The sequence below is a fragment of the Urocampus carinirostris genome, chromosome 3, assembly GCF_059441175.1.
Source record: "Urocampus carinirostris isolate Australia breed hairy pipefish chromosome 3, RoL_Ucar_1.0, whole genome shotgun sequence".
NCBI lineage: Eukaryota > Metazoa > Chordata > Actinopteri > Syngnathiformes > Syngnathidae > Urocampus > Urocampus carinirostris.
The window spans coordinates 32,027,217-32,041,487 of record NC_142351.1 but is presented as its reverse complement, the minus strand read 5'-3'; the positions used below and the strand labels follow the sequence as shown (position 1 = coordinate 32,041,487).

The window sequence follows — 14,271 nt, the reverse complement described above, 5'->3', positions numbered from 1 at the left end:
TAAGTCTTCTTTCGTGATTGAATTAAGTACATCGGGAACCAGCCATGAGGGGGAGCCTTTTATTTCGTCATCCCAAAAGAACTCAGAGAACTCCAGACATAACAATGCTTTTATAGCTTCAGTTTGAGTACAACCCAAAAGGCGGCCCTAGTCCTCAGTAATCAACAAGGAAGACGCTGTCGTACCCTTATTAGGACATGTTGTTCGCCTCAGTTTGCTCAGAGAGTCCTTGTCCTTGTCTTGCCAAGGATCTTCTCGAATGATGTCAACATTCCCTCACTACTCTAAGCAATGTAAGCAAGTCTTTCTACATTTCTAAATGTATGCAACTCTATTCTACAAATGCAAGTCTATTTTGCACAACATATCCCCCCTTTGGGAGTTTATACTCCCACTTTGAATGGAAATTAAAATTGAAAAATCAATACAGGGTAGTGGTAAAATATCTTAAATCATAGCTACACGGACAGAATTATCGGAATCAAAAAATAAAAATAAAATCCTGGCGGTCAGCCTGCTGCGATTATCCCAACTCTTGTTATTCATGTTTCGATAACAAAAACCCCCAACACTCCAAACATCTGACCCATGCACTAACCCCCCCCTTCATTTATCTTTATCCGTACATACTGGATTATACACGTAGACCGTCGACGGTTGATAGGTACGTGATAAAGGTAAATGAATAAATGAACTGATAAGTGAGTGATAACAAATTTTGGTAACAGTCGTTGATACATTTCAAGATGAGTGCATGACGGGATAGTGATACAGCATACACATCGGCCTCTGGCCTGACCCCCGTGAACATTTTGAAGACCATGCATTGTCGTATTCGTCAACGGGTGTCGTGAAGTCAGATGTTGGAGTGAGTGTTCATCCCAGCAGGCATCACGCGCAGTTTCCATGCAGCCCAAAACCCGGAAGCGACGATGCATCCTGACCATCCCAGACAGCAGCTTACTCCCCGGCAGTGTGACATACCAACAAAAGAATCACAATTAGAAACCAATATATTTGCAGCTGTTTTATTAATTACACTACACATTGTTCTTTCCCGACTTGACATTGTATGTAGTCCAGATCATCATATGTGTCCCTTCCTGCAGATGCTCCATTATCTTGCGTAGGTTTTCCCGACTATTGATGTTGCCGGATAAAAATCTTGTTGTTCTCCTATTGTACTAAGGCCTCGTTAGTGTAAATAATAAAACGTCGTTGGTTGTAATGAATCAATAAATGTAATTAATCCATTCTGCGTTCTTTTTCGGAGTTATCCAGATAAATATCGATTCCAATCCAGACTTAATTTCATTCCTAGCTTTAAATTCATCTCGAATTCCTCTCGGTTGTATGATGGTATCTAGCTATACACGTCCACCCGGAATATATGTTCTCTTTACTCCGGCCAATTGTCAACAAAAATATTTCATTCAATTACCTTTTCCCCTTTACATTCCTTCCTTTTGTCACTTGTATGTCCCCCTCTTCTCTTTTCCTCAATGCCTACTATCTCTTCCCCTTTTTACCTTCTTTTACTAACTTTTATCTTTCTGTATTTGTAACTTCCTTACTTGCTCTGCCAACAATCCATCTTCTCCTACGCCCTCTAACACATGCTTTTTAGCCCACTAGTTTAATGGGAAATTGACATATAACCATCTCACTTAATCTTTCAATTTATTTATTTATTTTTTTCCCAAACCAATTAAATCTACTATCTTAGCTTCACCTACTTAATGTGAAAACGACGTGCATTGATCTACAACGATTCATCTTACTCATTTGTATTCCACTCAATGAATATTTCCTCCATATTCAATGAAAAGAAAGTATTTACTCAAGCTTTTCCACTATTCTCGTACAACAATGCTTCCATCTCAAATTAATCCATCCCAATTCACTCAATTGGATTTTTCCTCGTCTTCACATTCCTTAATTTTCCAATTTTGAACTGAAAACCGGAATAGGTTAACTTTTTTCTTTTTGTTATTATTCTATCCTTTCTTGGTGTTATTCTGGCATTAACATAATCTAAAGCACCTAAAATAACCAAACATAATTTTTCTAGACTTTTCACCCCTGAAGTCATCGTTGTCCAACTGAAAAACATTTATTTTCAGGGAACTCCATAGGCTCTCGGACGTTATGTTGCACACCCTTAGCGTCAAAACGATTTCTAAAAAAAACCGAACGTTTTCGATTGCAAGTCTTTCTACATTTCTAAATGTATGCAACTCTATTCTACAAATGCAAGTCTATTTTCCACAACAGAGTCAGATGACTAATTTGAACAATTTGGTAAACGATACATTTTTAATAGTTTTTTCCTTAACAATAGCATATGAATAATCTCTATTTTATGTTGACAATATAAGGGGATGGTGTCATAATAATCTGTATTTTGAAATAGTCTTTGATCTGTGCAGCCCTTTGAGACTCTTTGTGATTAAGGGCTGTACAAATAAACATGACTTGACTTGACAAACAAAAGGAAAAAGAGGGAAAAATGAAGAAAAACATAAACTTCCCCTCACAGTCAACTTTCCTTTAATTTACAGTTGCCGTGTGCGGGATGGGGTCGGCTAAAATTCTCACAGAAACCTGGGAATTGGTGATTTTTTTTTTGGGGGGTCACAGAATTGTTTTGTACTGCGGTCAACATTAATGGCGGGTCACTTATTATTAACTTAATTACAGAGGCGGTGCCCACGGACGAGTAAAAATTTGATCACGGACCGTAACTGGCATCCGGGTCGGACTTTGGACATATTTGATGACGTAAGTTTCGCCGATCTGCCTCAACAATGCGTGCGCAGCTTTCTACGTCACACTTTTTTACAAACACTGAAAGGGGTCAACAACCTTGGTACATTATCGCATTCCACCATTCGTAACATAACATTCGGGAATTGAGGAAAACCGCGACACAAGGTTTATCCTCAAAACTGTCGAAAGTTATAATAAGTCGCCACGTTTCCATGGCAACGCAAGTAGTTAAGTAACATCAGGATAGCAACTAACAGGCGTGGATTATTATTTTCTTTGGGGAGAAGAAATTCAAGCGCATTTTGGCTAGATAAGCTTCAAAAACACCTATTAAAATTTAAAGAAACTGTGGACGTCATGCGCTCTCGTGAAGCCGCGTAACAGCATTGAGTTGTTTAACAACGAGTTGATACGAAGTTGACGTATCTTGAAAGAAATTCTAATAAGTCAATTTTTATGACTAAAAAGGCAGAAAGAGGTGAATTTAGTTGGGCCCCAACTATCGACAGAATCCACAATGGCGAATAAATATATTCACGTTGACCCGCCGTTCGTCGAATTTAAAGATGTGCAACTGGGACAAGTTTACACGACTGTCATCACTGCGACAAATGTCGGCGGGATCACCAGGGAAATATTCTTTGAAAGCCCCAAGTTAAAGGTAAAGTATTATTGTTTTACTAGGTTTTATGTGAGGTCAATTTATTCATGGCATACGTTTTTAGCATTGAGCTCGTTTTGTCATGTCGAATATCGTCTGCAGAGTAGTTCTTTGAGATTTGCACAAATGTTAGTGTATCTGTAGCCCTTAATGGCAGTTCAATCAAAGACAAGTTTAGTGATAACACATTGTTACAACCATACAACATCAAACTAATGTAATCATTAAACAACAACGTACCTACTGAGCGGGAGGGTTTCGTGACATTAACGATTAAATAACGGAGTCCTTTTTCGTAGCTATATCTTTAACTAAACATTTCTATTTTACCCAAGCATGCATTTTTGTATCTGTCAAAGTTTTTCTGGCTCGCCAATCTGAAATATTTAACCCACGGGCGCAATTAGCCCGTTTTTGGGGGTGCTCAAGGACCCCCAAATTCAACCCAAGCACCCCTACAAATTATAACATTTCTAAAACTCTATTTTCTGCTCAAGGACCCCCAAATTCAACCCAAGCACCCCTACAAATTATAACATTTCTAAAACTCTATTTTCTTTAATAAAATACATGATATGCTTAATTATGATGAAAAACACTAATGTGAAAAAAACGTGAACAATGCATTGTCAGAGTTAGTCCACTGCCTTGAAATGGTTCAGTCCATTTGATTCCTAGCACTTTTCTTGACCCCCTTCCCGCTCCTCTTTCCAGTGGCGCCTCCAGGGGGACATCCCCCCCCCTCCTATGCATGTGTTGGCCAACCCACTGTTCACCCCGCTTGCCAGTATACCGTTAGATTGTTGTAGCATCAGTAGTTGTTTTGTTTAATGCCTGATATATTATAACACAATAAAACAGAATTGTTGTGGAACTCATAATGTTGACTGGACAGTAGCGATGAACTTAAGTCTTGCTGTAAGTTTTCCACTGACCTTCTTTAAATAGATAGATAGATAGATAGATAGATAGATAGATAGATAGATAGATAGATAGATAGATAGATAGATAGATAGATAGATAGATAGATAGATAGATAGATAGATAGATAGATAGATAGATAGATAGATAGATAGATAGATAGATAGATAGATAGATAGATAGATAGATAGATAGATAGATAGATAGATAGATAGATAGATAGATAGATAGATAGATAGATAGATAGATAGATAGATAGATAGATAGATAGATAGATAGATAGATAGATAGATAGATAGATAGATAGATAGATAGATAGATAGATAGATAGATAGATAGATAGATAGATAGATAGATAGATAGATAGATAGATAGATAGATAGATAGATAGATAGATAGATAGATAGATAGATAGATAGATAGATAGATAGATAGATAGATAGATAGATAGATAGATAGATAGATAGATAGATAGATAGATAGATAGATAGATAGATAGATAGATAGATAGATAGATAGATAGATAGATAGATAGATAGATAGATAGATAGATAGATAGATAGATAGATAGATAGATAGATAGATAGATAGATAGATAGATAGATAGATAGATAGATAGATAGATAGATAGATAGATAGATAGATAGATAGATAGATAGATAGATAGATAGATAGATAGATAGATAGATAGATAGATAGATAGATAGATAGATAGATAGATAGATAGATAGATAGATAGATAGATAGATAGATAGATAGATAGATAGATAGATAGATAGATAGATAGATAGATAGATAGATAGATAGATAGATAGATAGATAGATAGATAGATAGATAGATAGATAGATAGATAGATAGATAGATAGATAGATAGATAGATAGATAGATAGATAGATAGATAGATAGATAGATAGATAGATAGATAGATAGATAGATAGATAGATAGATAGATAGATAGATAGATAGATAGATAGATAGATAGATAGATAGATAGATAGATAGATAGATAGATAGATAGATAGATAGATAGATAGATAGATAGATAGATAGATAGATAGATAGATAGATAGATAGATAGATAGATAGATAGATAGATAGATAGATAGATAGATAGATAGATAGATAGATAGATAGATAGATAGATAGATAGATAGATAGATAGATAGATAGATAGATAGATAGATAGATAGATAGATAGATAGATAGATAGATAGATAGATAGATAGATAGATAGATAGATAGATAGATAGATAGATAGATAGATAGATAGATAGATAGATAGATAGATAGATAGATAGATAGATAGATAGATAGATAGATAGATAGATAGATAGATAGATAGATAGATAGATAGATAGATAGATAGATAGATAGATAGATAGATAGATAGATAGATAGATAGATAGATAGATAGATAGATAGATAGATAGATAGATAGATAGATAGATAGATAGATAGATAGATAGATAGATAGATAGATAGATAGATAGATAGATAGATAGATAGATAGATAGATAGATAGATAGATAGATAGATAGATAGATAGATAGATAGATAGATAGATAGATAGATAGATAGATAGATAGATAGATAGATAGATAGATAGATAGATAGATAGATAGATAGATAGATAGATAGATAGATAGATAGATAGATAGATAGATAGATAGATAGATAGATAGATAGATAGATAGATAGATAGATAGATAGATAGATAGATAGATAGATAGATAGATAGATAGATAGATAGATAGATAGATAGATAGATAGATAGATAGATAGATAGATAGATAGATAGATAGATAGATAGATAGATAGATAGATAGATAGATAGATAGATAGATAGATAGATAGATAGATAGATAGATAGATAGATAGATAGATAGATAGATAGATAGATAGATAGATAGATAGATAGATAGATAGATAGATAGATAGATAGATAGATAGATAGATAGATAGATAGATAGATAGATAGATAGATAGATAGATAGATAGATAGATAGATAGATAGATAGATAGATAGATAGATAGATAGATAGATAGATAGATAGATAGATAGATAGATAGATAGATAGATAGATAGATAGATAGATAGATAGATAGATAGATAGATAGATAGATAGATAGATAGATAGATAGATAGATAGATAGATAGATAGATAGATAGATAGATAGATAGATAGATAGATAGATAGATAGATAGATAGATAGATAGATAGATAGATAGATAGATAGATAGATAGATAGATAGATAGATAGATAGATAGATAGATAGATAGATAGATAGATAGATAGATAGATAGATAGATAGATAGATAGATAGATAGATAGATAGATAGATAGATAGATAGATAGATAGATAGATAGATAGATAGATAGATAGATAGATAGATAGATAGATAGATAGATAGATAGATAGATAGATAGATAGATAGATAGATAGATAGATAGATAGATAGATAGATAGATAGATAGATAGATAGATAGATAGATAGATAGATAGATAGATAGATAGATAGATAGATAGATAGATAGATAGATAGATAGATAGATAGATAGATAGATAGATAGATAGATAGATAGATAGATAGATAGATAGATAGATAGATAGATAGATAGATAGATAGATAGATAGATAGATAGATAGATAGATAGATAGATAGATAGATAGATAGATAGATAGATAGATAGATAGATAGATAGATAGATAGATAGATAGATAGATAGATAGATAGATAGATAGATAGATAGATAGATAGATAGATAGATAGATAGATAGATAGATAGATAGATAGATAGATAGATAGATAGATAGATAGATAGATAGATAGATAGATAGATAGATAGATAGATAGATAGATAGATAGATAGATAGATAGATAGATAGATAGATAGATAGATAGATAGATAGATAGATAGATAGATAGATAGATAGATAGATACTTTATTCATCCCCGAAGGGAAATTCACATTTCCAGCAGCATCCCTGAGCTGAGAACAATACAATAATAAAGCAAAAAGAATACAATATACAAATACCCAGTGTGACGTGCAAATGCCCACTGTAGCGTGTTATATAGAATAACTAAATAGTGCTACACAGAATACATATTGCAATAAGATTCGGTAATATGCAATGTAGGTGGTGTGTTTTACTGTGGGCTTTATTCAAACACCTGAAACTATTGCTTTATGTTTTCGTGTGCCACCCCACGATTTAAGGTGGGCTCATCTAGCCATCCCTATGAAAAAAAATCTGCCTCTTTCGCTCGGTTAGTGTCATTTACGGCATAGAGGCGGAATCTGTGGAGGCTTGGTGTGTTACGGTATGAGAATGTTATACAGTGGTTATGTTGAACAGCTGTTTTACCACCCAATACCATGACAGTGTTATCATCAACAGACATCAATCTTCATTTTAGGTGCATTAAATCAAATGCAACAATGATCAGCCTAGCTTAATTAGAAATAGTGTTTCTGCTAACTAAAAAGTGTAATGTGATGTTCATAAATGGGAAGTGACACTCCTGAACAATGTTGAATGATCCCAAATTAAGTTAAATTATTTTTTCTTTTAAACGTATAGACACCCATGGTGCTCAGCATCCCCCCCCAAAAAATGACCCTGAATTAACCTATTTTTGGTTTCAGTTGCAATACATTCAGCATACAGTGGATAAATGCAGACATTCTTAAAAGGGTCAACAGTAATCCCTTGCTGTATCCGGTTAACTTAAGCAGTTTTACTACTTTGTGGATTGTCCTGGTGCATTGTGTTCAGTATTCTGATTGGCTAAACAGAAGAAGATGCTTTCTATCGGCAAGAAAGTTGGACCTCTAGATCTGCAAAACTTCCTTTGGAGCCAAATAATAATAATAATAATAATAATTTCCTTTGTATTGTCATTCTTTGTAACAATGTGGGTCTTTGGCACTCCCTAGTGACTCCCTGCAGCTTTTTAAAAGCGTTTGATAAAGGAAAAAATGTATGTTTCTCTAGGTCAGAACCAAAAGGTGAATACAGTTTTACATAACATAGTAACAAACAAAGTAAAGCAGACCGTTTTTTTAATCCACACAGTTGTGCAATAATAAGCCAAGATTATTATTAAAATTATAATACAGTTGTTTGTAAAATAAAACGTTTGTAAAGCACATTAGTTTTATTTGTTGAATAAAACTTGAACCTGTAAATTCGGTATTTTCTTTAGTCATAAACAAAAAAATAAACATTTATTTCAAGGGTTTTGAATATTGCAGGGTGTCTTTGAAAGGCAAGCCCTACAAAAAACGAGGGATTACCTTATAGCAAAAATGTCAAGGTCAAGGCCCACAAGCCACTTCCAGCCACTGAGAAGGCTTTCTTTCGACCCTTAGATTATCTTGATTTATTTTTGTATCATACACCAGAAATCATGTATTCACTGTCTTTACTTTTCCTTGCACATTATTGTATTGCAGATTAATAAATGATTGTAAAATTGCTATTTTTCTTTTCAGGAATTTTAGCCAACTTTTGCTGTGATTTAATTAGAATGTAGGCTACTGATGGTGGCTGAATAATACCGGCTTCTATAATTTAGTGTTCATTTAAGAGTTTTTTTTTTACATCAAGAACATTTGTATTTTTCCTGTTTGAAAATTAAAGATTACCGACAGTGGCATGAAAAAACATTGCTTTATTCATCTGATCATCTTGTAATATGTTCGTTTTCATAAGTTTTCGATTAAGTTCACTAACTTTAAAAATGTTCATGATTCGAACAGTCTGGCCCTCGGCTTGTGGCTGAAATTTTTGTTAGGCCCTTCGGTTGGTTGGACTTTTGACTCCTGGTTTACATACTGTACAGGCCTAGAGGAAGTAAACCCACCCCGAACAATGGTGCCTTACATCAGCCATCCCATCGGCTATGTCAGTTTGATTTATTTTAGTCCAAACAATAATTTGCCAGTGACTTGGTTGACTGTACTGGTTCTCTCAACTTTAAAACTTTAGGCAATGATTTTGGGTTTTCTTAGCTGTGTCCTCCAATGACATTTGTTCCGACAAACCATCTCCAAGGCAGTAAGTCGATTAAGTTAGCAATTTTTAATTTAACGTTTTCTGAATGTTATTTTGTGGTTGGTGCAATTCTCATACGAGGACAATACAAACATGGCCTGAGGGAGCTCTCTCTCAGTTGCAGCACTGTTTTCACCGGACTTGCTTGGAGGTATTTGAACATCATGACCTCCAGGAATTCACTGACACTGTATTATCCTATATTCAACACTGTATGGAAAATGTCACGGTAAATAAAAAATCAGGGTCTACCCAAATCAAAAATCTTGGATGTCCAGCGGGGTGCGCACCCTCCTCAAACAAAGCAACACCACCTTTATGTCTGGAGACAAGGCTCTTTACAGCATGGCCAGGGCTGACCTGAAGAGAGGCATTGAGGATGCAAAGGCAGCCTACATGAGGAGGATCGAGCACCTCTTCGCTGGAAATGACTCGAGGAGGATGTGGCTGGATCTACAACACATCACAAACTTCAGAGACAACAACCTGGCAACTGTTGGGGCTGATGCTTCACTAGCTGCGGATCTTAATCAGTTCTTTGCTTGCTTTGAAGCTGGAAGGCCACAAACAGTCACACCACACCCACCAACAACCAGCAGGAACAAACTGACACTTCAGGAGCATGAAGTAAAGCGTGTGCTGAAAACTGTTAACCCAGGAAGGCAGCTGGACTGGATGGACTACCAAGAAGGGTACCTATGGACTGTGCCGATCCTCTGGCTGGGGTTTTCACCACCCTCTTCAACCAGTCCCTGTCACAGGCTACCATCCCACCCTGCTTCAAAACCTCCACCATCATCCCCATCCCCAAGAAGTCAGCAGTGAAAAGCCTCAAAGACTACAGGCCTGTCGCACTTACGCCTGTGGTCATGAAGTGCTTTGAAAGGTTGGTGTCCCAGCACATCAAGGACTCCCTGCCACTCACACTGGACCCCCACCAGTTTGCCTACAGGGCAAACCGCTCCACTGACGACACCATAAACACCGCACTTCACACTGCGCTGAGACACCTGGACCATCGGGGGAGCTACGTCAGAGGGTCATCAACATAGCCCAGAGAATCGTTGGTTGCTCTCTACCCAGTCTGGAGGACATTGCCTGCTCTCGCTACCTCAGCAGAGCAGAAAACATCATCAAGGACTTTTCTCACCCCGGCCACCACCTCTTTGACCTGCTGCCTTTCGGCAGACGCTACAGGTCACACAAAACAAAAACAAACAGACTCAGAAATAGTTTCTTCCCCAGAGCCATCACCACCCTTAACACACACCACACAAAAAACTGAAACTCTTGCAAACACACTACCTCATACAGATGTAAAATTGTATTCATGCCTATGCTGACTTTGCACAATGTTGCCTATTTCGCACTACCGCATATTGCACTAATACAATCCCAAAACTGTATGTAACATCCTACATGCCCACACTTTCTTGTGTAAATATTGCGTAAATTATAACTTTTATCTTCTTTGTTCCTTTATCTTCTTTGTTTTCTTTTATCCTCACTGTAAAATGTGAAACTGGAGTGGCACGTCCAATTTCGTTGTCACAATCTGTTTTACCCATTTTGTAACAATGACAATAAAGGTTTATTCCATTCTATTCTAAATAAATCCAAACTTTTCTTTTTTTAGAGCTCAGCTGACCAGAGAGGTTTAACCGACACATCAAATCAGTTGAAATTGTCTTAATAGTCTGCCTATCACGACATTATGTGCTTAATTTGGTGGATTTGCATTTTATTGAACTCGTTTCTTACAGGTGTTTAAGTTCTCAGCACCCAGAGTTGCCAAGAATGTTGCGCCTGGTTTGTCCGTGAGTGGCTTGTTGGAGTTCACCCCTAAGATAGAAGGGTCAATAACGGATTACATTTATGTCCATATCGATGCAACAGAAGCCATTGAAGTCCCACTGAAGATGTAAGAACGTGTTACGGCTGAAGACAAACTTATTTCAGCGACTTTCAAAGCTGTGCATGTTTTATATTTGTTTTTCAAAAATTTTTCCAATGGTGTTCTTGTACTATAGTTCTCCTCGGGCTTGCTCCCTATCTATGGACTCGGAATTGGACTTTGGCTTTCTTCCTGCCAGCAGTCAAATCATAACCAGAAGTGTTACTATTACCAATCGAGGAACAGCTTCAGGTAAATTGATGGAAAATATAAACAGTCGTATTTTTATCTCATGCGGGTGTAAGTACTATTTGTGTTTGTAGGAGTGTTCCAGGTGCTGCACTTTGGAGCTACTTTGGTCCGATTTTCCCCAAGCAGTGGAGTTGTAGCAGCTGGTTCTACCAGGCAGTTGAATGTTGAACTGCATGCTGACAAACCAAGACAAGTTGATGAGAAGGCCGTGTATGTTTTATTTTGTATTCATGTTCCTTTTTCACAATTCCTGAAAATATATGTACCTGTAGCTATCTGTGCATTGTCTTGCTAATCAACATGAAAAAAAACCTCCACTTCAGCATTAGAATTTTTTTAATAATTCCTCTTTACGTATGTCCTGTACGTCACAGAATCAGGCTTCATTGCTCCAATGTGGTTCTAAGGATCAGAGCTCAAGTAGTCGAACAGCATCTTGAGCTCTTGGACTCAGAGGTACTGCAGATAATAAATAGTGTTGTCACTGTCCTACCCTAGTGTTATAGATGTATGTGTACTCCTGGGCGTATGAGAAGGCTCTCAAGGGGCCACGTGACCTAAGCTTTTTTTTATATAAAGAAAAATAATCTATGGTCAAACATTTTAGAACCAAATATTAATGTGACAGTGTGTATTATTTAACCACTATACGTCGCTGTATTGTGTAGTGCAACCGAAAACGAGTGCTACAAATTACAAGTAAGAAGACAAACTACGAAAACTTAAAGTGACAAAAACGCACACATTTTCATTGTTCCTCTTGGGGTACCCATAGCAGCAAGACAGCGGCCAATTTGTCAGCTCATTATAGTAAATAAATACAGATGTCAGGGCCCTTGCATATTTAATAGGAAATGCACATTCATATGATTGTTATTCAAATCAATATTGTTTTTGTTTTTATTTTTATTTTGACCTACTAGAGGTGCTAAATAACATACAAGATCCTCATAAACGATGTAACCATTTCAAGAAGATAATAAATTAAATGAAAACATATTGGACTAACAACCAAAAACGACCCAATTTGTGTTTGTATCCATCAAGTCTTTGGGTTACCGGTTATTTGTCCGAAAGATTGGGTTATTTTATTCAAATAATCCAGGTAATTTTATTCAAAATAAGAAAAGAAATTGGTGTATTTGTTTTAAAGCCCAATCACTGGTTCATTTGTTTAAAAGCGTTTCCAAAATGTGGTTAATTTTAAACAAAATAACCCAGTTTTTGGGTTAGAAAATTGGATCTTTTTTTAACCACTAAAAGATCAGGTCATTTTATTTGGAGCAACCAAGCATTTAGTCATTTTGTACAAAATCACACAGACTGTTTAATTAAATTGCCCATCATAGGTTATTTTTATCCAATCATTTTTAAGTGTTTTTTTTTGTATTCATTTATAGTCGCATTCTTCTGAACACTCACAGGAAAGGACGCTTCTGACACTTGCTCTGGAATTTAAATAGAGTAACAAATGATTGGTATAATGATTTAAGATATGATAATTAGTTTATGCAATTGATAGCAGGAGTGTGCAGTTATTTTGAGAATAGGTCTTTTATATTTATGCCTTTGACTTCAACATGTCATTCCTTTTTCCTTTTCTCGTGATTGGTTAATTTTGTGATTTGATGTTTGTTGCAACATGATTGAAAAGAAAAAAAATATATACCGGGGTCGGCAGCCTAAAATTTTGAAAGCTTCATAATGGACCGATAAAAAAAAAAATGCTTGTCAACCCGCAAAATAATTGTTATTAGAAACTTTTTTTTTTTAAAGGTGATTTATACAAAAAAGTTAGTCATTCAATATTCTATATATTTTTAAAGGAAGCCATCACACAAGAAATATATATATATTTCCCTCCCCATCTTTTTCCATTTTCAAACATTTCTGAAAAATCACTAGAGAGCCATTAGGGCAGTGCTAAAGAGCCACAGGTTGCTGACCTCCGCCTTAAACCAAAATTACTTAGGGGTATTTGGCTGAAAACCATATTTTGCATTCTCGGGACATCTAAATGACCATAAGATAGTAAGAATGTATTCAATTCTCCTCTCCAGGGGGGCCCCCTTTCCTGCCTTTGCTTCGGACCTGTCTATTTCGGGACATCTCGTGTTGAGCGTGTGGTCTTAAAAAATAACGGGCCCCAAGTATGTGATTGGGTCAGCTTACTTGCTGATTCAGCTGCCGGGTCGGAAACTGTAAGTGATTGAAGATGGCTGTGTAATTGGAATAAATATGGGAAGTTTATGATGATGATAAAGACAATGATGCTGTGTAGGGAGCAAACCTGGACAAGAGCACCGACTTTGCTTTGCTGGCCAAAATGCAACCGTGCAACCCAGCTTCCCGATGCCCATGTCCAGTGTTGGAGTGTATTCCGAACCAAGGCCGACTCGGACCATATAAGAGAACTACTCTATGTGTGCGCTTCAGCCCGGTTTTCCATAAGTAAGGAGAAAGTTGTGTGTTGTGGCAGTTAAAATTGCTGTACTTTGCAGATGGTATGTTCGGCTAATATTTTAAAATAACATCATTGTCTTGAGATATGACTAACCCAACAGAGTTATGTCTCATACAAACCATTGTTGGCGCAACGTTTTTACATTAAATCTATGGATGGGCGAGTAGTGTAACAAGGTGTCGGTGCTGATACCAATATTGGCTGCCTTATAGTGGCCTTAAAAAATCAGAATGTGGAAATTAAA

At 35.9% G+C, this 14,271-nt stretch overlaps 1 protein-coding gene across 2 annotated transcripts in view; it reads left to right on the top strand.

Annotated features, from left to right (window-relative positions):
* Positions 1–2,860: 2,860 nt before the first annotated feature.
* LOC148369458 (cilia- and flagella-associated protein 47-like) overlaps positions 2,861–14,271 on the top strand; it is an 88,188-nt gene continuing 76,777 nt past the window's right edge. For both annotated transcript variants that reach the window (XM_088331488.1, XM_088331487.1), the window contains exons 1-7: positions 2,861–3,430; positions 11,181–11,338; positions 11,448–11,563; positions 11,635–11,773; positions 11,938–12,019; positions 13,624–13,764; positions 13,845–14,014. In XM_088331488.1, coding sequence (XP_088187614.1) covers positions 3,287–3,430; positions 11,181–11,338; positions 11,448–11,563; positions 11,635–11,773; positions 11,938–12,019; positions 13,624–13,764; positions 13,845–14,014 — 950 coding nt within the window. In that variant the 5' untranslated portion in view covers positions 2,861–3,286. The remainder of the gene's footprint in view (positions 3,431–11,180; positions 11,339–11,447; positions 11,564–11,634; positions 11,774–11,937; positions 12,020–13,623; positions 13,765–13,844; positions 14,015–14,271) is intronic.